Source organism: Auxenochlorella protothecoides (genome assembly GCF_000733215.1).
Source record: "Auxenochlorella protothecoides strain 0710 unplaced genomic scaffold scaffold30, whole genome shotgun sequence".
NCBI lineage: Eukaryota > Viridiplantae > Chlorophyta > Trebouxiophyceae > Chlorellales > Chlorellaceae > Auxenochlorella > Auxenochlorella protothecoides.
In genome coordinates, this window is record NW_011934162.1 from 8,296 (window position 1) to 30,749 (window position 22,454).

At 62.0% G+C, this 22,454-nt stretch overlaps 5 protein-coding genes across 5 annotated transcripts; 1 reads left to right on the plus strand and 4 right to left on the minus strand.

Annotated features, from left to right (window-relative positions):
* Positions 1 to 764: 764 nt before the first annotated feature.
* On the minus strand, positions 765 to 3,911 carry F751_2805 (Beta-glucan synthesis-associated protein SKN1; the record flags this gene model as incomplete). The annotated part of the gene is made up of 10 exons (XM_011398118.1): positions 765 to 975; positions 1,100 to 1,175; positions 1,372 to 1,483; positions 1,805 to 1,989; positions 2,232 to 2,368; positions 2,587 to 2,785; positions 2,973 to 3,068; positions 3,328 to 3,462; positions 3,608 to 3,668; positions 3,825 to 3,911. 10 exons carry the CDS (start codon positions 3,909 to 3,911, stop codon positions 765 to 767), a joined length of 1,299 nt encoding a protein of 432 aa, XP_011396420.1.
* An 873-nt stretch (positions 3,912 to 4,784) lies between these two features.
* F751_2806 (Beta-glucan synthesis-associated protein SKN1) lies at positions 4,785 to 8,765 on the minus strand (the record flags this gene model as incomplete). Its single annotated transcript, XM_011398119.1, has 11 exons — positions 4,785 to 4,992; positions 5,093 to 5,168; positions 5,371 to 5,482; positions 5,700 to 5,884; positions 6,285 to 6,430; positions 6,761 to 6,959; positions 7,164 to 7,259; positions 7,506 to 7,640; positions 7,855 to 7,915; positions 8,060 to 8,325; positions 8,696 to 8,765. 11 exons carry the CDS (start codon positions 8,763 to 8,765, stop codon positions 4,785 to 4,787), a joined length of 1,554 nt encoding a protein of 517 aa, XP_011396421.1.
* Positions 8,766 to 13,540: 4,775 nt separating this feature from the next.
* F751_2807 (putative ion channel POLLUX) lies at positions 13,541 to 17,717 on the minus strand (the record flags this gene model as incomplete). The annotated part of the gene is made up of 10 exons (XM_011398120.1): positions 13,541 to 13,634; positions 13,748 to 13,828; positions 14,070 to 14,229; positions 14,426 to 14,599; positions 14,767 to 15,103; positions 15,337 to 16,291; positions 16,471 to 16,591; positions 16,932 to 16,999; positions 17,192 to 17,388; positions 17,529 to 17,717. 10 exons carry the CDS (start codon positions 17,715 to 17,717, stop codon positions 13,541 to 13,543), a joined length of 2,376 nt encoding a protein of 791 aa, XP_011396422.1.
* Positions 17,718 to 18,400: 683 nt separating this feature from the next.
* On the minus strand, positions 18,401 to 19,827 carry F751_2808 (Protein SCAF11; the record flags this gene model as incomplete). The annotated part of the gene is made up of 5 exons (XM_011398121.1): positions 18,401 to 18,655; positions 19,046 to 19,066; positions 19,218 to 19,333; positions 19,511 to 19,625; positions 19,768 to 19,827. 5 exons carry the CDS (start codon positions 19,825 to 19,827, stop codon positions 18,401 to 18,403), a joined length of 567 nt encoding a protein of 188 aa, XP_011396423.1.
* A 750-nt stretch (positions 19,828 to 20,577) lies between these two features.
* F751_2809 (Ubiquitin domain-containing protein 2) lies at positions 20,578 to 22,400 on the plus strand (the record flags this gene model as incomplete). The annotated part of the gene is made up of 5 exons (XM_011398122.1): positions 20,578 to 20,835; positions 20,948 to 21,076; positions 21,914 to 21,965; positions 22,054 to 22,173; positions 22,270 to 22,400. 5 exons carry the CDS (start codon positions 20,578 to 20,580, stop codon positions 22,398 to 22,400), a joined length of 690 nt encoding a protein of 229 aa, XP_011396424.1.
* Positions 22,401 to 22,454: the final 54 nt, after the last annotated feature.

Below are 22,454 nucleotides of genomic sequence, written 5' to 3' on the forward strand. Positions count from 1 at the left end.
GTGCAAAGGAGGAAGGTCTCCACCAGGAGCCTGCGCCTGCGTCAGGGCAAAAGTCCTCTAGCCACACACACCCAAATGGCTACCAAAGCGACCCGTCCAACCTCGCGGGAACGCCCTGGGGGCAGCGCACTTCGATCTCGCCCATTCCCAGGTGGCGCTCCGTCTCCTCCGTGGTACTGTCTGGGAACCTCAGGCATGTGCCTCCCTGTGCATCAGAGGCAACGATGAGGGCACCATGGTGCACTGACTTCTAGAGGCTGGTGTTGGACTCTAGGGCAGCGACCGCTGACATGCGAAAACTGCACGACCAAGTCGCTGTCCTTGAACAGCCGTCCTCTGTCCCCAGATCGATCGCCCGCTCACCTCGCCCTGCTCGCTCCCCGCGCCATTGGCAAGCTCTACAGAGAACAAGATTTTGAAAACGCATCAATCAACAGCATCCCAGATCACCTGGCACGTCGGCAGTGGGTCCGGATTGGTACACTCCCTCCCCTACACACACCCCGCACCTAATCGTCCATGTCGTTCTCGTAGCCGCCCCATCACGCTTTCCGATGAGTTGGTACTTGAGGTGAAATGTACAACAGCAGCACGGAAGCACTCATGCATTGAGCCTACATTCATCTCGTGCGTGGAATGGTCTGGCGCGCCCTCCCGGTCCTCCATTTCGAAAGCAGCCATGCTGGCAGACATCCAGCCACAGCCATGATACACCCCCTGCTGCACTGCCTTGATGAGGACACACAAGAGTTCTACATGCCCCATCAGCTCTTATAATACAGATATGCAGCCAGTGCCGCGATCCAGACCAGCGCTGGGAGGTAGCTCCTGGTGGTGCTCAGGCACCTGTCTGGGATCCTGATCTTGTCCTCCTTCAACGGCACAAACCTCTCCTTGTTGCAGGCCAGGTACTGACTCGTGGGGTACCTCATGGGCGAGCATCCAACGTTGATCTTGTCTGTCAGCTGGTACAGCCTGCGGAGGGGAGGTCGGGGGAATGAGGGAAAGGGACGCAAGGTCCGCGACGAGCAGGCGAGTCCATGGTCGCCCTTGCACACTGCCAGGCCTCACGCGCACCGCCCCCCCTGCGTCGCTGCACCTGACGTGATCAATCTTCATGATGGAAGGGAACGCCAGGTGGGCGAGGTCCACCGACGAAAAGGAGTAGCTCATGCCTGCGCGTGGGGGGGGCGGGGCTGGGCGATCCGAGCGCTGGGCGGAGGGGAGTGCCGGGGAGGAGTGGTGCTGTGAAGCCACCCACGGTGTCCCACACAGGGCATCAGCCACCGGGGAGGCACACCTGCCAGCCTGGCAGGGGCTGCTGCCCTGCTCCATCTCACAGCCCTGCACGATCAGGCAGCCTGCGCTCACCAAAGTTCATCACCAGGTACATGGCTTCGTTCGGGATCGAGCGCGGGCCAGCGTAGGCCCCCGTCGCATTCGTGACCTCCACCAGGGCATCCGCGTTGACCTCAAACACCACCTGCGCGCACTCGGGAGGGAGACCGCTCGGAGTTTCCCGCCGTGCAGGGCAGGCGGTGCGATGAAGCAGGGTGGGAGCTGTCTGTGTGCAGTGCTGCTGCCGGGCGTTCTTGTGACAGGCCCGTTTCCCCGCCGGGCATGCCAGGGATGGCACTCCGCTGAGGTCTGCACCGGGAACCTCACGGCCACTGTGCGCGCCGTGCAAGGGGGCCCCAGGCCAGATCGCAGCGAGCCCTCGGATGCAGCCAGGGCTGGACCTGCACATGCCCGCTGCGCCACGGCATCCTCCACACACCCGACACCCAATCCCACACAAACCCACCTGGTCATCGATCGTCCATCGCATCACCTCCCCAGGCTGCCAGAACAGGCCAAACTTGTGAAACTGCGCGTAGAACGTGCCGTTCAGCAGGGACTTGGCGGAGAAGCAGTCCTGCCAGAGGTTCCCGGGCCGCCCGTGCACCCCCTTCCAGTCGTTCTCGGTCGTCTTGTGGTGCGTCTGGGAGCCTGCGGGGGATGCAGGACCGGCGAGGACGGAATTGCTGGCGAGGACCGGCGGAGCACGGGGGCGGCTGGACTCCGAGGCGCCAGGACCCTGTGCCTGGGCGGGCCCGTGCAGGCTCGCGAGCATCATCAGAGGGTGTGCAGTGCAGGTGGTGGGCTGGCCCTCATCCGTGAGTGGGGTGGGCTGCTCCGCGCACACTGCGGTGCGCCAGAAAGGTGCCTGCCCGCACGCCGTCCCCACCCACCCGGGTATGCCACGCCGCGCTCCATGAAGGGCGTCCCCGGCGGCTGCAGGGGCGCCATCTGCAGGCTGTGCGAGGCCGTCGGAGGGGATCCGGCGCCCTTGGCCCTGCCCTCCTTGTCCACCTTCCTGTACCCCATCCTGGGGGGCGAAAGGGTCGCACGGGCGGCTGAGTGGCTGGGCATGATGCCGCGGGAACAGAGTGCTCCAGCGCCAGGCCGTCTCCGTGCCGACGCCAGGAAACGGGATCGCCCCCAGGCATCCCCACAGAGCCCCTGCAGGTCGCGTCCTGCCCTCCCTCCCCTGTCTCCCACCCCTGGGTCAAACCCTGTGCCCCCCCCCCCTTTGCGCCCACGCACCCAACTTCCACGAGGTCCACCTCCGGGGCTCCGCGGCCCCGCCCCTGCTCCCATCCAAACCTGCCCCGGTCCTGACCCGGGCGGTCCATGCAGGCGGAAAAGCGCTGGCCCGGCAGCGTGCTCCACGCCACCTTCCCGGCGGCGTCATCGCAGGTGCTGTAGGAGTAGGGCCACATCCCCTCGGCCGTTGCCAGGTAGCCTGCAGGGGACGGGGTGGCATGTTCCAGCTCAGAGGGCTTTGCTCTCGAGGCAGCGTCCCCAGCAGCTACGACAATGAGAAAGATGTGTTGGGCCGAGGACCTCCAGGGGATGTGCTTGGCCGCACCACCCCTCTCCAGCAGACATGCCCTGCGGCAAACGTCCCCTCCTACTCATCTGGCTCTCACCCGGCCTGGCCAGGTTGCCCATCATCCAGATGGCAGGCCAGAAGCCGGGGGTGACGTCGTCGCCGGGCAGCTGCGCAGAAACCTCGACGTACCCGCCTGGTGGAAGAGAGGGAGGAGGGAATTCCTTGAACCTCGACACGCTCGACCATGTGGCCAGGCGTCGCACCCGCCCCGTCACCCCCCGTTCACACAAGGGTTGCCAAAATGACACAGCTGGCACATGCACCATGGCTCCTGCACAGTCCGCGTTCCTGGTCGAGATGGTCATTCACGGGGTGATGAGCCATGTCCCACACGACCCCATCCACCGCGCGTGCCTCCCCTCCTCCGCGATACTCATGCTAGAAGCACAGACCTGTGAAGCAAAACTTGTTCCAGGAGGTCACCATGCCTGAAGCATACTTGCTGGACACCTCCTTCATGCTCCCATCCACGCCCTGCATCACGGCCGTGCTGGACCGCTTGCTCATCTTCAGCTCCAGCGCTCCTCCTGGGAGCGGGAGGGAGGGCGTGGGCGCATGACGCGGTGCTGGGCGCGTGCGGCAGTCCCGTCACAGCCTCGACCCGGTACTGCTGCTGCGCCCCAGGAGCACCACGGCCCCCCCTCCCGGCCCGCAGACCACCATCCGCCGCACCTCGGACCTGGACCTGCTCCGGCTGGTAGACTTCTATGTCCTGCGTCGCGCTGTAGTGCAGCTGCAGGGATGGAGCGTGCAGGGTGGAATGGATGAAGGCCATCGTTGCGTCTCCGGCTGAGCTGGGTCTGTGAGCTGCTCCTCACCCTGGCTCACGCCCGGCCTGCGAGAACCTACGACCCCTGCCACGGTCGCATCCCAGGCAGCCAGCACCGACCTTCTCGGCTGTCCACTTGCGGTCTCGCACCCCCACCGCCAGACTTTTCTTGGGGTTGCCAAACTCGTCGGACATGACCAGGCTCATCGCCGTCGGCTTGCCACTGCAAGCCCCCCACCGGGTGGCAACACACACGCTCTTGGTGCAGGCGTCGAGGGGGGTGGTCTCATCTATGCCATCGAGGAGGGCCTGGGGTACGCCGACAGCAGCCCCCCTGGTCCTGCATGTCTCCCCTCTCGCCACATGGCCCAGAACCAGCACTGAGGAGGGCAGACAATTGAAAAGGCGTGGAGTGAGGTCGGGCGGCGTGGCAGGGCGAGCAGGAGGCTGCTGATCCAGGAAGCACCGGTCTTGGATATACTTGCCGAGGACAAGGCTCTGCGCCAGGAGCATGCTTCCCCGCACGAGCATCTCCGGCAAGGGTGCGGCGCTTTGTGTACTTCCTGTCCGGGCCAGATGTCGTTGAATTGCCTAGTGCAGGGTGCCACTGATCAGAGTCATTCAATGATTCACCAAGTGATCCTCTCGGCCTGGAAGTGTCGGGACAGATTGTCCCGATCACGAGCAGGTGCCCTTTTGTCGTGAGTGGGTGCTTAATCAGGGGACGCACGCACGTGGGGTAGGGGGGGAAGAGAGAGTTGGGCCCACAACGCACGAATGTGAACCCGCCCTCTTGGATTTGTGGAGAGCTTATTTACACCACATGTGCAAGGTACTGCTAGATTCAGTATCATGCGTGTCCTGGGTGCGGCTGCTTGCAGCATCTGAAGTGCAGCTCCCATCGTGGATGGCACATGCACACCAAGGAGAACAGGCAACTCCCAGATTCAAGAGGAGCATCACCCCCTGAACCTTCTGTGACCATGGTCTCACATGTACAGAGTGTGCCTGTCCCCCAGCTGACCACCGCAGCAGGTCCCCCCGAGCTCCCTTGCCTCGCAGCAGGCCAAGAAGCGGCGCTCATGCCAGGCAGAGGAGCAGCACAGCCAGCAGGCCGATGCTCAGGGCCGGCTGACTGGCCAGCGCCCCACTCGTGCATCCGCCGGGTATCCTGCCCCGGTCCTCCTTGAGCACTATGTACAGGTCCTTGTTGCACGCCAGGTACTGCTGGGTGGGGTATGCCGTGGGCGAGCACCCCACGTTGATGGCGGTGGGGTCCTGGTACAGCCTGGTGGGGTGGGGGCATGGTGGCGGGCTGAAGCACTGGTTGCCGTCCTGCTGGTGCTCTGGGCGGATGCTTGCCCTGTGCTGCTTCCCAAGCCACCCACCTGATGTAGTCCACCTTCATGGTGGCTGGGAAGGAGAGCCTGTACAGGTCTACCGGTGTGAAGTCATTACTCATCCCTGGCAAACATCCATGAAGGGACGGGGTTGAATTGGTTTGAAGGCCAGGAAGGCGTGCACTTGCACTGCATGCTCAGGTCGAGCTGCCCGCTGGACACATCGCCTTCAACATGTGCAGTTGCAGAGGCCCAGACACAGAGCCCGGTGCCTCCATGCCACAGCACAGAGACTGGCACCCATTTCACGCCACGCCGGCGCTCACCCAGATTCATGATGATGTACATGGCCTCCAGGGGGATCTGGCGCTGTCCCACCTCCGCCCCACTCGAGTTTGACACCGCGGTCAGAGCAGCCGCGGTGATCTCGAAAGTGATCTGGAACGAGTGTGAGAAGAGGGGTGGACAGGCTTGAACCAGGCTTGCGGAGGTTCCAGAGGTGGGGAGGAGCATGTGTCTCCCCCCTTGCCTTTCCAGATGCACATCAGCAGCTCTCTCTTGCACCAGCACTGCTGTGCAGTGGATGGTGCCATGCTATCCCCGTCCTCCCACCACACCTGCCGGCAACAGCAATCGCAGCACCCTCTCCTCCCACCTGGCCATCGATGTACCAGCGCAGGACCTCACCCGGCTGCCAGAACAGCCCAAAGTTGTGATACTCGCTGAAGAAGGAGGTGTTAATGCTGGACACCGCCGAGAAGCTGTCCTGGTATGTGTTCCCCGGGCGGCCATAGATGCCAGACCAGGAGCTCTTCTGGGTGTCAAAGTCGGAGCTCGCCCCTGGAAATGGAATGGTGGGGTGATTGTGTAGAATTTGTGGGAACTGTATGATTAGAATGTGTAAAGTGGCTGGGAGAGAAGCGGTGGGCGGGAGACCTAGGAGGCTCCAAATGCATGACGTCGAATGAGGGGTTAAGCATACCCAGCCCCCCTGTGCGTGAGTGCACACAGTTGGGGGGGATGGGTGTCTGCGGCGAGACACATCTGTTACGGGTCACATTTTTAGGGGGTGATCGCTCTCAATGCATGATGCTGGGGACAACAAGGGCCTACAGCAGTTCACCGAAACCTTAGAGACACGAGCCAGCTTTCCAGGTGCAATTGCAGTGATCAACCAGACAGCTACCCGTTCCCATAGCCCCTCGCCAGGGTCCCCAGGCCCCCGCCCCTGCCCACGGACCCGGATAGTTGACACCCGAAGCCATGAAGGCGGTGCCGGGCGGCTGCAGGGGCGCCATCTGCAGCGTCTGGCTGACATACGGCAGGCTGTAGTCGCTGTCGTGGGCCGTGGGCGTGCCCTTGAGCCCATTTACACTGCTGGGCACGCTGTGCAATGGAGGCAAAGGAGGGGTTGGATGACCAGGGCTTCAGGATCGGAGGACAAGGAGCAACACCGAGGACAGGCGACATCCAGATGGCCGCCATCTTGCTCGAGAATGGTGATTACTCATCAATTTTGCTGGGCCCTATGGCCATGTGGCCTGAGCGGCAAGTGAATCCATGCATCGATAAGAACCTGCTCCTTATCAAGCTCCATTGATGGGTCAACTCATCAGGCCTCGTCCCTTGCCCTCCCCTACGTCCAGACTCAGCACTCGGCGAGCTCAGGGGGCCCCGTCAACTTCCCCCCCTCCCACACTTGCTGCAGCACCTCACCTCATCTCAAAGAGGTCCACCTCAGGGGCGCCGCGGCCCACGCCGGCCGGCCAGCCATAACGAGTCTGGTTATTCCCGGCCGTGTCGGGGCAGGCCGAGAAGCGCTGGCCCGGCAGCGAGCTCCAGTCCACCTTGCCAGCCGCCGCGTCGCAGACGTCGTACGAGTACGGCCACATGCCGCCAGTACTGGCCATGTACCCTGCAGACTCCCCAGGGGAGGGAAGGGTGAGGAATGAGGGGGAGGGGGGGGGGGGGTTGACACGCCGCAAGGTGGATGCACTCGGTGTGGGGAGATGGGCGGCGACCAGAGGCAGGGCTGGCCGGACGGGGCCCCGGGCCTGCGCAGTCTCAAACACAACAGCGTGCACCCTTGCATTCGATCCAAACAGCACAGCACGCACACCTGCCCGGCCGAGGTTGCCCATCATCCAGGTAGCTGGCCAGAAGCCGGAATAGAAGTCGTCGCCGGGCATGACTGCCGACACCTCCAGGTACCCGCCTGCAGCAGAGCATGGGGGCCACAGCGGTGAGGGTAGGGAGCCAGGCACCTGCTCATTGTAAGCTCCTCGTGCAGACCCCAGACTGATTATATTCAGGCTTGCGGCAGCTTCATTCATAAAGGCATGCTCAACTTAGCGCCACGTTTACCGGACCCTCTCCCATCAAGGCACAGCAGCCCTGGAGGACATGGAAAGGCTGTCCTCGCTGGCCAGTCCCCAGGCTAGGAACCAGGGCCCCTCCAAACCTGTGAAGCAGAACTTGTTCCAGGAGCTGACCATGCCTGAGACAAAGGGCATGGCCACAGATGTGGAACTGCCGTCCGGCGCCTGGGAGATGCCCTGACCCACCCCCTTGTTGATGGTGATCTCCAGCGACCCGCCTGCAAGCCGTGTGAGTGATTGAGTGAGAGAGCTGTGGCAGGATGTGGATATCGTGTTGCGAATGGGGTCTGAAACAGCAAGGAGAGGAGCTTAGTAGATGCCTGATAGTCCGCCAGGGGCACACCGAGACTGATTATGGCTCAACACTTTCCAAGGGCCTGTGATCGAGCACAGTCCAGTCGTTTATCGAGCCTTGCACCTCGGGAAGCTCACCTCCAGTGGCGACCTGCTGAGCAGTGTACACCTCCATGTCAGATGTCGGTTGGTAATAGAGCTGGACAGTTGGAGAAGGAGGTAGGGGTTTGGGCAACGGGGTGCCTCCAGTGTCCCCTTGCGCACCAACTAGTTAACAACACAGAATCCAGATCCCATGGCTCAACCCCTTCCTTCCCTGGTCCCGCAACCCCAGCTCTCCCACATTCTCTGCAGTCCACAGGGGGTCGTTCTGATACACCGCGAGGCCCCTGCCGTCCTTGTTGAACTCGTCAGACATGACCAGGATGAGGTTCTCCTTGGCTGCAGAGGCACATCCACCCAGCTCAGTCGAGGTGCAGACCGCCATGCTGCAGGCTGTGGCTGGGCTATCGGGGTCAATGTTGGCAGCCAGGTTGGAGGACGTGCCGGTGTCCAACAGCTGCTGCGTGCAAGGACCGGTGGTGGCCGCCACATGCAGCGCCAGCAGGCCTGCAGGGGAGGGACAGCGGGGTGATGGGAGTTCCACGAGCCAGATCACAGACGAACATGACTCTTCCCTGCTACGCCATCAATAACAACGCGCCTGCGCATATCACTAGTGCTATGTATGTCATCATCTGGTTTGCCTACGACAGAGTGACGCGCAAAGTCCGAGGGCAGCTGCGCTTATCAAACATTGCAGAGCATGTCTACATAATTTCTCATCAAGCGATTTAACATGCATGCCTTACTTCTAACTGCATGCCGCAGAGACATCAGTCGGTCGTGAGAGCTGGAGCGACCTGCGCACTCCATTTGAACGCGTCGCCGTGGCCTCACCGGTACCGGCTCCCCTCTATCCATTCTCAGATGTGCTTACCGGAAGCAATTGCCAAGGCATAAACTGAGTAAAAATAGGTTAAATGGGATCGTAAATGACCAACGGCCATTCTATGGGCATAAGGGATGAAGGGAGATGCATTGTAGTTGATGTAAGGTGGCCATCCTCGCCAGACACAGTTCACGTTATCGTGCAGGGGAAGGATACGGGCCATTGAATGCACAAGGCGAAGAATTTAGCAGGGGTTGTACAGTCTCATGGCCATCCGAGCTGCGAGCGGCAAGGGAGGGTAGTTTGGCGCAAGATTCGTTTCATCCGCCTTGATGAACGTCTTGTAAGGGAGCTCCTTCATGATGAGGGCCACAGTTGCCCTCTTGTGGTCGGTACAACAGCACCAAACCTGAAGATCAAAGTGAGGAGGGGAAGATACTTTTGAGCAGGGGCGGAAGTAGGATTTCACCAAGTCTGAAAATCTCAGGGCTTGCTCCCCGGCCTTGAAGTTCTTGGGCCATGCTCCTCGACCCAGTCGTCCTCTTGCCAGCATACGTCCCGTCATGCAGAGCTTCTGCCGTAAAAGAAGAGCCAAACCCTTTTCCCTTCTTATGTTGGTCCTCACTACGGGCTCACCATCGTGTCCGTGGATGGGACCCCCTTTGCGAAGAGGGTGCTCACGTCCAGGAACACGCCTGTGCCATCCCCTTCGTCCGCCTTGAACGTCTCACAGTTCTCGGCAGCGCAGACTGTGAGTAGCGGACGGCCCATATTGGGTCGGAGGCTGTCACGCCGCGCTCAAACTCAGCTGCTGGCCAGAGCCCACGCACGAGTGAGACAGGAGAGGAGACGAGTGAATCTTCTGATACACGTGGGAGAGGTGTGTCGAGCACAAGAGCCCGGAAGGAGGGTTTATCGTTTGGCGCGCCCTAGCCGGCCAGGTCCTCACGTGACGTGGCCTTCGTCACGGAGCTCGGTTCTGGGAGTTTCCTCGCACATTGATGCCCTGGACAGTGCCTGTGACTTTCCAATATTTCTCATTTTATTGTACTTGGTACACATCCGGAAGATTTGGAGTACATCGCAACCCGGCTTTGCGATGGTCGACCTGAAGCACTGTCCCAGCGCGCCACCAGTAGACAACAGCGATGTGCCGCTGTTGCAGCGCATGAAGGAGCATGCGATAGAGTTCTACGAAGCTTCGCCCGAGCAGCACCGACAGTGCCTGCGGAACACATTCAACAAGGTCTGTCTAGCATCGGGGTGGAACATAGGGCCAGCCCGACCCCGCTGCGCAATGTGCCTCCAACTTCATGCGAATGCCCAGACTACAGCAGCGCCTGAATCCCTTCATTACTCTGATCACGCAGTACATGTCCAAGCTGAGCGCGGCCACCGCCTCGGAGAACCCTGTGAAACACAGTGACCTACACGTCAGCGTCACCACTGGGCAGCCTACTCCTGCTGGCAGCAGCCCCGCCTCGCAATGAAACTGCCTCTCATTGCCCTGGCAGTCAGACTTCACCCAATACCTGGTGTGGCTTAGTCCTGAGAGATTGGACATCTCTTGCAATGACTGTATTCTATGTATTCTCTGAGGCATTACTATGCTGAAACTGTCTTCGTCTCAATACTGAGAGCATATTTTGTAATGATTAAGAACAGAGCAGCAGTGCGCACCCTATGGAGCCTTGTGCCATACATTTTGCAGGGGCGTCTTCCGATTTTGTCGTCATTGCATTAAAACAGAGCTGGAGCTGAATCCAGCAGTGTTTGAGGCAAGGAGGCACTCCTCAGTGTGGGTTGCCACCGCACACTTGGTGGGCCAACAGGTGGCAGAGGTGCAAAGAGAGGAAGGTTGAATCAATTCCTGATTACAACATCCAGCCTCTTGGAGTGTCCCTGAATATCTATGGGCAGGAGCTGCCACCTACCCTGACAGGCATCTGCCGTGTATGCCTATGAACTAGGTTGGGGTCTAATAACATGCCTGCCCTTGTTTCGAGCTAGAGACATCAGGGTCGATGATGTCCTGGACGAGCACAAATGCTTCTGACGTGCACCAAGCCGCCTCTTTTCCGATAGGCTTGATGGTTACCCGACAAACAAGAAGACCTGGTGCGCTCAGAAGCAATTGTTGAGGCGCGACTCTGCGCATGGCTCATCCGCCCCAGTGACAGATGGTGCAGACCTTGCCCATCCATACAAGTATACTAGGCCCATAGCACATGCGAAGCACCTGTTTCCATCCCAAACCTGTGCTTGCTGAAAAAATTCATCTGGCCCAGCTCAAGCGTGGTGGCCAGGGAAAACGACCATGTGGGTGTCAGGTCAAAGGGTAACAATGTGGGAGGATGATAAGTGCACACATAGATCGATGGAAGACTGGTATTGCGATACACATATGGCTCGGTCATGCACTTTACAACTCACAGCTGCTCCTGCTTAGCGCCCTTGTAAGGGCTCTAATCCGGCACCCTCACTGAAGTCTCGACAGTCACCAGGTCGAATAATGTTACCACGCCTCCAAGCAAGGCCAACACTTTCAACACGCACCGTACTCTTGGTATTTTGGAAGAGGTATGTCTATGGCATTCTGAGTATATAAATGGGTGTCCCGGAGGACTGTCGTGATGTTTCGAGATCCGAAAATAAATGCGAAACCTGGGAGAGAAATCCCACGACAGATACCGCCAGGCAACGAAAGCAGCGCACTCCTACGAATTGGGATTATCTTGCCCTCCTGTAAATTGTACATGCATGGCTTGAAACACACTGATGATATGGGAGGCTCGAGGGATCGCCGACGGAGCCCAGCCTTGCTCCCCTTGTTCATATTGTCTGCGCTCTCGGCCCTGACCCTGATATATACCATCCCGCGACTCCAGGAACCCCACATCGGCGTCACAATTATTTTTAAGCCCTTCCAGCCCCTCATAACCAACACTGGTGTTGACGTCGAGGGTCTAGAGATAGAGAGCCCTGTCGCCCCGGTGCTCAGCCCTCCGAGACTGCCAGCCTGTACCCTAGACCAGCCAGCCATCGACATTGTCCTCCCGGACGGCAGCCTGCACGCCATACTGTGGCTGACGTGGTTCAACGTTACCGTAGACTGCTCCGGTGCGAGGGCTGACGGTCATTGAAGAAGGTGCTTGGAAATTTTGACCTCTGTAGTGCACGTGATTGAGAGTTGTCAGGCGTGGTGTGGTCTGTGGAGTCCGAGAGCGGTCGCCTCACACCCAATATATAACTCACAGGGAAGGATGTGTTCATGGGCCGGCTCATCCGTATAAAGACACGGGACGAGGTGAGCCTGCTCTTGCTAAGGTTGCCAAGGGGTTCCAGCCAGGCTGCTGCCCACCACATGGATGTTCTCATATGCAATGGACAACGTCCTTCCAGGGGATGTGACAGTAAGCCCCTTGCCGTTCCAAACCCCTCAAACCTCCCCCCCATTCCCCCTTCCCAACGGATCTTACCCCTCTACATACCCCACAAGTCCTCTACACAACCGACTGCCATCACTCTGATGCTGGATGCCGATGTCATCCCCCTCCATCCGCCCTTACTCACGTGGCGCCACCTACAGGCACTGATGACTCCGGGGTGGGTCCAGCGGGCGGCTGCAGGGCAGAGTGGCAAGCGGTGGGTTGCTGGTGGACTGTCTGGCTGTACAAGGGGTGAGCCCCAGCCTCTGGGTGGAGGCTCAGCTGTCCTTGGTCCCTCCCCCATCCTCCTCCCAGGTTGCACGACTGCCGAGACTTCAAACCTACCTGGGAGATAGAGGAGGCGCGGAGGGAGTATCAGCGGGATGCAGCCCAGGCTTCCACCCCTGCTGCGCACTCCGACGGATCGGCCAAGGCGCAGCAACGCGCCAGCACCGTGCTTGCCTGCAGAGCGGCGGTGACGAGGGAGCCTCTCCCCGCTGGACACACGCAAGGCATCTTGCGGCGGGAGGTGAACCAAGGTGAGGAGGTCGACGGTAAGGGGGGCCTGGTGTTGAGCCCGGCGTACGACCTCGGGTAACAGCAGGAACCCTGGAGGCAGTCTCACCGACTCATCCCGAGCTTGCTCGCGCTTGCAGACACCTTGATGAGGCTGAGAGGCAAGGGGATGGACGTCTCGGTCTGTAACGCCTCTCCACGTGCGTCTTTGGATGGCCTGGCCCATTCTCGTTTGGGATGCCGTGCGATGCTTCTGCATGCAGGAGCCGCCACTCCAGGGTTTGCAGCTGAGCCCGCAGCCGCAAGCCGCTGCTGTGCCTGGCCCGTGCAAAGCGTCGATGCCACTGCAGCCAAAGCTCTCGTCCCCACCGCTCTGCAGGCAAAACTGTGCTGGGGTGCCCCCTCTTTGGCGGCGGCTTTGGCATCCACACCACAGCAGCAGCATACACCCTGCTGCTCAGCTGCAGTACCAGGCTGGGGATACTGCCCTGCAGCCAGGACGTCAGCAGACAGGAGAGGGTGTGGTGGTAGGGGAAACTCGATTCCTAATGCAAGATCCTCCAGCCCCTACACCCTGGATCCCATCCCTTGCGACTCGACGCTCTCGTGAGAGTAATGGGAGGAAGCAGGCAACCTACCTCTCCCGGCGCAGAACGAGCACAGCCTTGACTCCTGAACACCTCATGCCCGTGCCTCCCTGGCAGCTTGTGAGGGTTGCTTGCGCCCGCTCTTGGCTCGGCAGTGTGTGCATTACAATCAGACTCCTGAACAGTGCTTTGAAATACATTGCTGTGAAAGAGTAGTCTTTGCGCCCCTGACAGGGCTGGAACCATCAGATGATGGCCAAAAGTAGGCAAGGGGGCTTGCGGCGCTTGAACGAGCGCCTTTGCGTGAGAGACATGCCGTACTGATTTAAAAAGCCTTTCCCAGTCTGCGGTCCAGCCCTGGACTATGCCAGAACGACAACCCGGTCCTCGCTCACATACTCCCGTTCTTCGGCCCCGCCGGGTGCCAGGATCAGGGCGCCATCCCGTGTGATCAGCCTGATGGGGAGGGAGGGAATGGAGGCGGTGAGTGTGTATGTGGCCTCTGTGCTCATTGTCGACACAGGTCCTGCATCCCAAGGTCCCCCAGGGCAGCACCAGTCGCCGCTCACCCAATTGCCGTCTCCCCGCGCTTCCGAGCCAGCTCTGCCACCTCGGCAAATCGCACCATTCCCCACGAGGATATGCCCAGCCTGTTGGAGGTTCAGCGGTAGAGGGGACAGAGGAGTCGGTTTTACTGGATCGAAACCTCCATCCCAAGCATGGTGTGACGATGCATGCGTCGCAAGTCCACTGCATCCCGGCACGCGGATGCTAAGCCTGCAGGCCTGGCCTCGCCAGGGTCTTCACGCCTCGATAACCTTGCCAACCTCCACCCACCCACACGCCGCCCTGCCCACAGTTCAGGCTTTCCTGCCCCCGGCCCCTGCTCACCAGCCAGGGGACCTGAGGAAGACCTCAGTCCCGTTCCCGCTGCTGCTGCCGATCAGCGTGGCAAGCACGGAGCGCAGGCGCGGCTCAGCGCCCATCTGCGTCAGCACCCCCGCCGCAATCTCGTCCGGCTGCAGCAGCTCCGCGGTCATCTTGCCGCGACCTGAATCAGATGTGTGCGTGTGTGTGGGGGGTGGGGGGGAGTTGTTGGCAATTGGACATGTCAGGCCACCCTCCTCTAAGGCCAGATGCCCTCCTCTCGACCACACTGGCATCTGCCTTGCAAGGACCACTCCTGCGCCATCTACAGGAACCACGCCCGCCACACCCCCACTACAGCCCTCTCCTCCCTCACTCACACAGGCGGGCCAGGATGTGGTTGGCCACCTGCACGGTGTCCGGCCGCCGGATAGTGCCGAGCACGTGCAGGGGGGCGCGCAGGAGGCGCTTTCTTTTCAGCAGGCATGCCTCCAGGAGGAGGAGCGCCGAGACCAGCTCCGCGTCGCCCTGGATCGACTCCTCGCTGCCGGACACTGTGAGGATGGAGGTTCGAGGGGTGGCTTGGGCATGCATTGCAAGACGGTCTGAAAGGCCGGGCAACAAGCGGCCTCACTGTGCTCCCTTCCATCCATTCAGGGCCACGAAAGGGCAGGCCAGTGAGAGCGTGGGCTGCAGATGACTCGGCAACCACCGCTTCTACCTTCCAAGGACTCCCCCCCATCCACACGCAACAAGAATCCCACCACCCTGAGCGCACGCAGGATGCGGCTGAGGATGATGACGGAGTCGGCCTCTGCCACCCCCGCCTCCTCCAGCAGGTCGATGCTGGAGGGGTTGCCGCGGACATGGCGCAGCAGCAAGTCCACGCCGCACCGCTCCCCCTTGGCCCCGTTGGCCCCGCCGTCGGCCGACCCCAGCACGTCTCGGCTGCCCAGACTGGCGCCGCTCCTCGTCACCAGGCGCCCGGCCACCTCCTTATGGTTCGCGTCGGGGTCGGCCTTGTCCCGCAATGCGTCCTTGCCATTCGTCTCGCCGCCCTCGCCGCCCTCGCCCTCGCCCTCGCCCTCGCCCGCCTCCTCCGGCTCCAGCCCCGGGGGCGCGCAGGGCCCCACCACGGTGACACTGGACCCCGGGGGCGCCAGCAGGTGCAGCTGCGCCATGAGCGAGGCCAGGCGGCGCGAGGGTTGCGCCTCGCTGTCATCGCACCCTGCACCCCACTCCAGCACGACGATGCGGCGGGGGCGGGCACCCCCCGCGCGCGCGGCTCGACGTCGGGCCGGTGCGGCGCCGCTTGTCCCGCCTCCCCCCGCGCCAGCTCCACGTCGCCCACGCCCCGCACGGGGTGCAGCTTGCCGCTGCCGTGCGCGAGCAGGACCAGGCCCATGCCCTCGTGCAGGGGCATGTCGTCGCGCGGGTTCAGCGTGGCGCCCCGCCCCGGGCTCACCAGGCCGATGCAGGCGGCGGCGGGGTAGCGCCGCCGCGCTCTGGCGTACGTCGTGCCCACCAGCGCGCCGTCTACGGGCAGGACGCGAACCCAGGCCCCGCCCCGCGTCTGCTGCAGCAGGCTGGCCTGCACCGAGGCCACCCCCGGCTGCGCCGCGCTGCGTGCCAGCAGCGCGCTCAGCCCGCCGACCAGATCTAGGTCGTCCAGCTCCAGGGCCTGCGCCGCGGCGGGCGTGGCGGGGTCGGCCAGCAGGTCGGCGAGCGCCAGCACGGAGGGCGCCCGCGCCCCTGTCCCCGCCCCCGCCGGCGTCTGCAGGATGACGTTCTGGGGCCTGGGCACGTGGCCGCGCGCCCAGCGCCCGTCGCGTCGCCCCGCCAGCGAGGCGCGCACCGCCTGCAGCGCCAGCACGCTCGCCACCTGGCGCTCCGCGGCCGCGTCGCCGCAGCCGGCCAGCGCGCTGGGGGCGCCGTCGTCGGGGCGCAGGACGATGACACACGCCGCATGCGCGCCACCCGCGCGGTCCACATACACGGTGGAGGAGGGGGCGCCGGGGCGCGTGGCGATGTCCAAGCTGGTGTGAGGCAGGGCCGAGGCCAGGTCCGCGTCCATCTCCGGCTTGGGCCGGTCCGCCAGGATCACCACCGTGCCGGGGAAGGCGCCGCGCTCGCGTCGCGCCACCTCCATCTGGCGCAGCAGCGGGACCAGCTGGCAGCTCCAGCCCAGGATCAGGGTGTGGTTGCGCGCGGTCACGGGGTAGCTCCCCTGCCGGATGTGATCGTACCTGTGAGTCGTTTGTTTTGGGGGGGAGGGAAGAAGGGGAGATTGAAGCACCAGTAGGGGCAGGTGGCGAGAATGTGGCACGCACAGGACACCACTCGCGCCGCTCCGCGAGCTCACCTGAACCGACCCCAATATGCCTCCACCTCAGCAAACCCCCCTGCCCCCCACCACACCACACACCTCTTGTTCAGGTCTTCGGTGATCACACCCAGGATCAAGGCAAAGGTGAGGGTGCCCATGAAGAACATCACCACGTTCACCGCAGTGGCCGCGATGTTGACATCATTCAGGACCATGGGCCCTGCAGGGATGGGGTGTAAGAAAGGAGGAAGGGGATGGGGGCAGTGGCGGTGCTGGGTGGGAGAGGGAGGGGCGTCATCGGGTTGCGTGGGCCAGGGCGCCAACTGGGAGCAGGGCCCGAAGCTGCCCGGGGAGAGTGGATGGCGGAGAGAAAGAGTGCCAGGAGCAGGCAGGAGCACAGTGGCACCCTACCCCAGGTGCGGAGCACCAGACCATTGCCGCCTGGGTTGCTGACCGAGTCCCTTGAAGCAACTTCCTGACGCTCACACAACCCGACGCTCACACAACCGGACGAGCACACCGTACCCAGCCTCCCAGCCAATCACTATGTTTATTTGCACCTGGGAAATGGTAGAGGTTCCCAAACGCCTGCACCAAGCTGGCAGCCAGAGACTTGCCGCTGACCTGCCTGGTCCAGGGTGGTTGCGTGCGGGAGTAGGGGGGGGGCGTTAGGGCTTGTGCCAGTGGGTTCAGATGTGCCTTTTCTTGGTGCACCCCTCCCTGGACCCCTGGGTCCCCCACAATCCCGCCCTCGTCCCGATGAGTGATGGCAACAGCTGCCACTCGGAACCCCACCACACCCACCCACCCCCTCACTCACTTGTACAGCAGCGCCCCAGCAACCACCGCCGGGGCTCCCAGGAGGAAGTAGCCGGCCACCTTGGCGGGCAGCGCCCCCAGCATCAGCCTCTGCTGCACCTGGTACAGCACCCAGCTGGACAGCAGGCGCCGCACGCGCCCGCTCCAGGTGCTGATCCAGCCCCAGCCCCCGCTGCCAGAGGGCCTCTTGTTCTTGGCCTGCGTGTGTGGGGGGAGGAGCGTTTGAGGGACCGGGCACAGTGGGGGGCGGGGGAGCCTGGGGGGCACCTGGTCCACCACTGCCGCACACCATACCCCCCCCCTCCAGCCCCAATCACTGCAGCGCCGGCGATGCGCACCGCTTCCCGCCCTACGTCTTGGGAGTGAGGGCTCTCCGAAAAGGGAAGCCAGACGGCGGCCGGGGTCTGCAGGCGGTCGGGCGCGTTGGAGCCCTCCAGCCGGGCGTCGTGCAGCTGCTCGTCCAGACTGGGCTCCGCCTCGCTGCGCTCCTCTGACGTTTGCCTCGCCGGGTCCTCCTTGTTCTCCATGCCGAGAGTGGCAGGCAGGGGTCCGTGCGTCGTTCGGCCCAGGAGCAGGCGCCTGCAGTGTTGGGGTTCCTGGTTGAGCTGCAACCCTCGCCTGCTGCTTAACCCAGCTCCGCCGGAACAGGTGTATGGACATCCCCCCCGCCACCCACCGAGCGCGATGGGGCTTGAGACGACCCCATTGACACTGAAGGATGATGCTGTTGCCGAAGTCTGGCACAGCAGACCAGCCGGTGCGGCTGGCGAGCCGCGCCGAGTGCTGACGACCGGTCCCCAGTGAGCCCGACGGCGCAGGGCCCGAGCACGCCGGCCCGCGCGCCAGCATGCTTGGCATTGCTCTGGATGTATTGCTGATATGAATATGGACAGGTTTCTGGGCAGCCAGCTTGTCAGATCGGTGCGGACGGTGCCGTGTTGGTGCACGGAAGGTGCTCGCCTGCCAGTGAGTCGCTGTCGGGACCAATCGATTTGATTCCAAAGTGACCCTTCGCTGGGGACCCACCACCAGCCCTGAGAGGGACCTCTGATATTCCCAACGCACGACAAGCCTCTCATGTTAATGTCGCGAGCAGGCATCATGGGCACGGCAACAGGAGTTCACAAGGGCCACCGCGATGGTACAAGCGTGGGGTGGTTGAGGGGAACAAAAGAGCATGGTACATGGGCAAGGAGCCCAGGAGGGGGCTTCAGGCAACCACAATCACGTCGGCATCCAGCGCCGCCCGGCGCGCATTGCGCCTCGCCCGCCGGCCAGTGCCGCTGGGGCTGGAGCCCATCGGCTGCTGCTGGCCTGGGGTGGGGGAGGCGCCCGACCAGGAAGGGGGGGCGCCGGGCGACACGCTCCCGGGGTCCAGGCGCTTGCGCGCCGGCACCGCCACGGCCGCGCTGGGTGCGGGCGCAGGGGAGGCGCCATGGCACGGTTGCCGACTCGCGTGCTTGCCCTGCAAAGGAAGGTCATGTGGCTGGGGGTTGGGGGCATGGCGAGCGGCGAGGTGTGGGGGGTGGGGGAGCACCCCGCCGAGGGTGCCTCGATGCACCCTCGACCCACTCCGCACCTTGCCGCTGCTGGGAGCCGGTCGGGCTTGGCGCCGCCCGCTGGCGATGTACCCGCCCTCGCCGAAGCGGCGGTTGCCAAGTGTCACGCGCGCGCGCCCCGCGGCCGACGAGAAGTAGAAGGCCTCCAGGTCGTCGTCGTCGTCGTCGTCGCAGAGGTCATAGGCGTCCTCGTCAGCCCAGCTGCGCTCGCGGCGCGGCGCGGCGCCGTCCTCCGGCGGCAGCGTGTGGCGCTCTGCCCGATCCTTGAACCAGGCCGCGCGCTTCAGTAGGCACACCGAGTTCTGCACCGGGAAGTCCTGCAGGGGGGAAGATGGGAGTGTGGAGGCGGCTAAGAGGGGGGCCAGGGTCAGGGGTATGAGGAGGCCAAAAATCCCTAGACCAGGACACGATGTTTTGCCTCAGGCCCCATGGGTGCGCCACACCAACCTCACAGAGCCAGGCCCTCACCTGCAACGTCCCGTCCAGATTGCGGTAGGTGATGATCTCGGAGAAGGGGGTCTTGCACTGGGGGCAGCACGCATCCCCCTGCTCCTTCAGCGACGCCCAGTGGATGATGCAGTGTGCTGCATGGTGTGAGCGTGCGTGGTGGTGGTGGGAAGCGGGCATGCATTCGATCACCAACGCACTGCAGCGGGCAGATCAAGAAGTAGGTGCGTCCACTCTGGGGGACACGACAACAAGGGCAAGGCACTCGGCTCTCCAAGAAACCCGTGCTGAAGCCCCTTCTGACAACGCCTCACCGCAGTAGACATGGTCGCAGCCCGGCAGAATTGCCACATCCTTGAGGGCGGTGGTATTGAGACAGATGGCACAGGGGTTTGAGTCATCCTCGTCTTCTAGGACCTGCTGCTTCCCCTGCTTGTGCAGGATTGAGAAATTGTACTCAGAGGCCTGCCCTGGATCCCCTCCTGGTGCATATAGACCCAAGGCAAAACCATCCAGCCCCCAGCTCATACCTACACGTCAGCGGCCAGGGGTTGTTATCCGACCCACACACCTTGTCATCGCCAGTCTCCGGCAACGTGAGACCATCCATGTGGTCGACAAGCTCCTCCATGGCCTCCCAGGACTCCCGGAGGATGAAGCTGGCACGCTCTCAGTCACAACACGCTGCACACCACCCAACTTCCCCTCAGCGCGCTCGGACTTCCGGGTTGGTCGCCAGGGTCAGGCTGACCGCTCAAATGTTGTATCAATACTGGGCAGTAAGTATTCAACAAAGGCGACTCGACGAGAAAATGGGGTGGAGGACCACAGAGGCACGGAGGGACCCGTGACAGCCCGGAAGCTTGAAAGGGATAACGAGGGGAGAGCGAGGTTGTGGGCTGCAGGAAATGTTGGAAGATCGGTGGCGTAAGCCACAGTCCCCCGCGTTAGGGGGGATACGGACGCTGTGCCCCTCAGGGAGAACCGTGAAGTATATTCCAGCGAACTGATCGAAACTCCGGGAGGGCCCGGCTCTCCCTTGGCGCGCTTTCCACCATCATTCAGTTTTGCACTGGGCTGACCAGCGGGTTGACAGGCCAATCTCGATCTCATACGCTGGTAGGAGGCGTTGCTTTGTTCCTTGTGCTGATACCGCCTGCTAACGCTGCACTGTGTACCCCGAGGAGGCCCCACCCCTCATCAAGCCGAGTTTGACCAGGAGCTCCGCAAGGTGCCCGATGGGGCAGTACGGGGCTTACACGCCGTCTTCATGCTCCATATGGCACTTCTTGGGCATTATGGTATCCCACTCAAGCTCCTTACGCTCAAGGAGAGCGGTTCGCTGTCAACCTCCCTGTCGTGCCATGTGCAGGGCTGCAAGATGAGCTTGGCGGACGTCACCGCCAATCTTCGCGCTCCCGTGGAGACCGCGACAGACAACAAGCCAATCGTCAAGGTGCACGCTGTGGAGTGGGCCAAGATCATGGCGGGCGAGCCGGTGGAGATCAATCCCTCCATCGGGCACGGCTACAAGGTGATGTCCGTCAAGGAGTGGGCTGCCAGGTGGAAGCCCAACGAGGCATATCCCGAGTGCCTGGTGTGTGGGAGCCACAACACCAAGGAGCACCACTTCACACAGGTGGGAGGGGTGTTATTGGAGGCCAGGTCGGGGCAGGTGGCCCAAACGGGGATTCCAGATCAATGCCCAGTTGTCGGCCTCTTTCCAGCAACTTCCTTGCTAACCCTTGCAGACATGGTGCCGGGGCAAGAAGAAATGGGAGAGCGAGACCCTGTGCCTGGACTGCCACAGCTTCACCAAGCGCTCCTACTGCGATCCGGACTTCAAGACCCCAGAGGACTTTGAGAAGGAGCGCTGGCAGGTATGCGTGGATGGGGTGGCTGCGACCTCTTTGCATCCGACTTGCAGGCATGGTGCGTGCCGGCTTGGACATACAGGCCTCCATCTCAGCTAGGCCTTGGATTGAAACATGCAGGAGCTTGTTCGGGAGAACACAGCCGTGGCAGCAAAGTGAGGTAGTGACGACACAGGGTCGATGTCATATCCCTGTTTGGCAAGCACATGAGCACAAGCTGGATGGCTTTTTAGCCTCATTGATTGTAAAGCCTGATTGGTTGCTTGCATGCAATCCATGCCTTGCATGAAGGCCAGCCACTGTAAGAACTTAGGTCCATGGCGCACTCATTTCAGATCTTTCCAAACGCACTTTCAAGGGGTAAGCTTCCACTGGGTTAGTGCGATTTGGCCACCTTTCAGTGTGAATGGGGAATGTGGTGGCACAGATCTGACGGGCAGGCATTTGTGGGCAGCTGCTCCTCTGAGCCGAGGACCGAGCACGTGGAAAGACCCTGCCCTCCACGACCGTACGCCCTCGTGCCCCGCCATTGAGATCTGTCAAATATTGTCGCGGAGCCTCGTACGGGAGTCGATTTCTGCCAGGTCCAAGGCAGGAAGTCCTTTACACCTGCCGGACAAGAATGGGAGCCGGGTGTTGCAAGCTTGCTCCTAACCCAGACACCAAGGCGCTCTCGGGAGGCTTGCGGGTCTCTGAATTTAAGAAGCCAAAATGGAAATCAGAGCAACCCATGAGCATCGAACAGGTTCAGGTAAGCGCACATGCCGGGGCGGAGTGGGTTGACAGTGCAGGGTTCCCTCGACTTCCTCGCCTCAGTCTCGGCACCTCAAATCTCCCCCGCAGTCCATGCGGGAGGAGTTCTGGGATACAGAGCCACACTACGGAGGAGATAGAGGTGCGTCTGGTGCATCACATCGCCGGGACTCCCGGGTACAAAGAGCGACCTTCATGGGCCACAACCCCGCTCTCCCCTGCTCCTCCAGTGATCTGGGATGCGCTGCGAGCCGCGGCAGAGGCAGATCTCCGCACAGCAAAGCTCATCCTACAGAGTGCCGGTATCGTGGTAGCCGCACCCGATATGACAACCTACTATGATGAGCGGGGTGAGTGTACGGGCCTGCTGCCTCCTGAGGACCCTGTTGCATTGTAGATGTGCGGCATGCTGACCTGGTTTTATCCCCAACCGTAAACACATGCAGGGAGGATGTATGTCCTGCCCAAGTATGTGCTCTCCCTTCCAACAAACATCCTGCGCACAAGTTCCATAATGGGAAGCCGAAAATCTGCCAATGCAGTTGAACTGCCGCAGCTTACTGCCTCGGCCCTGTAGAATGTGGCATGGCAACACATCAGCTGCCTCCTCCCAAAGGGAGCCGTGACACAT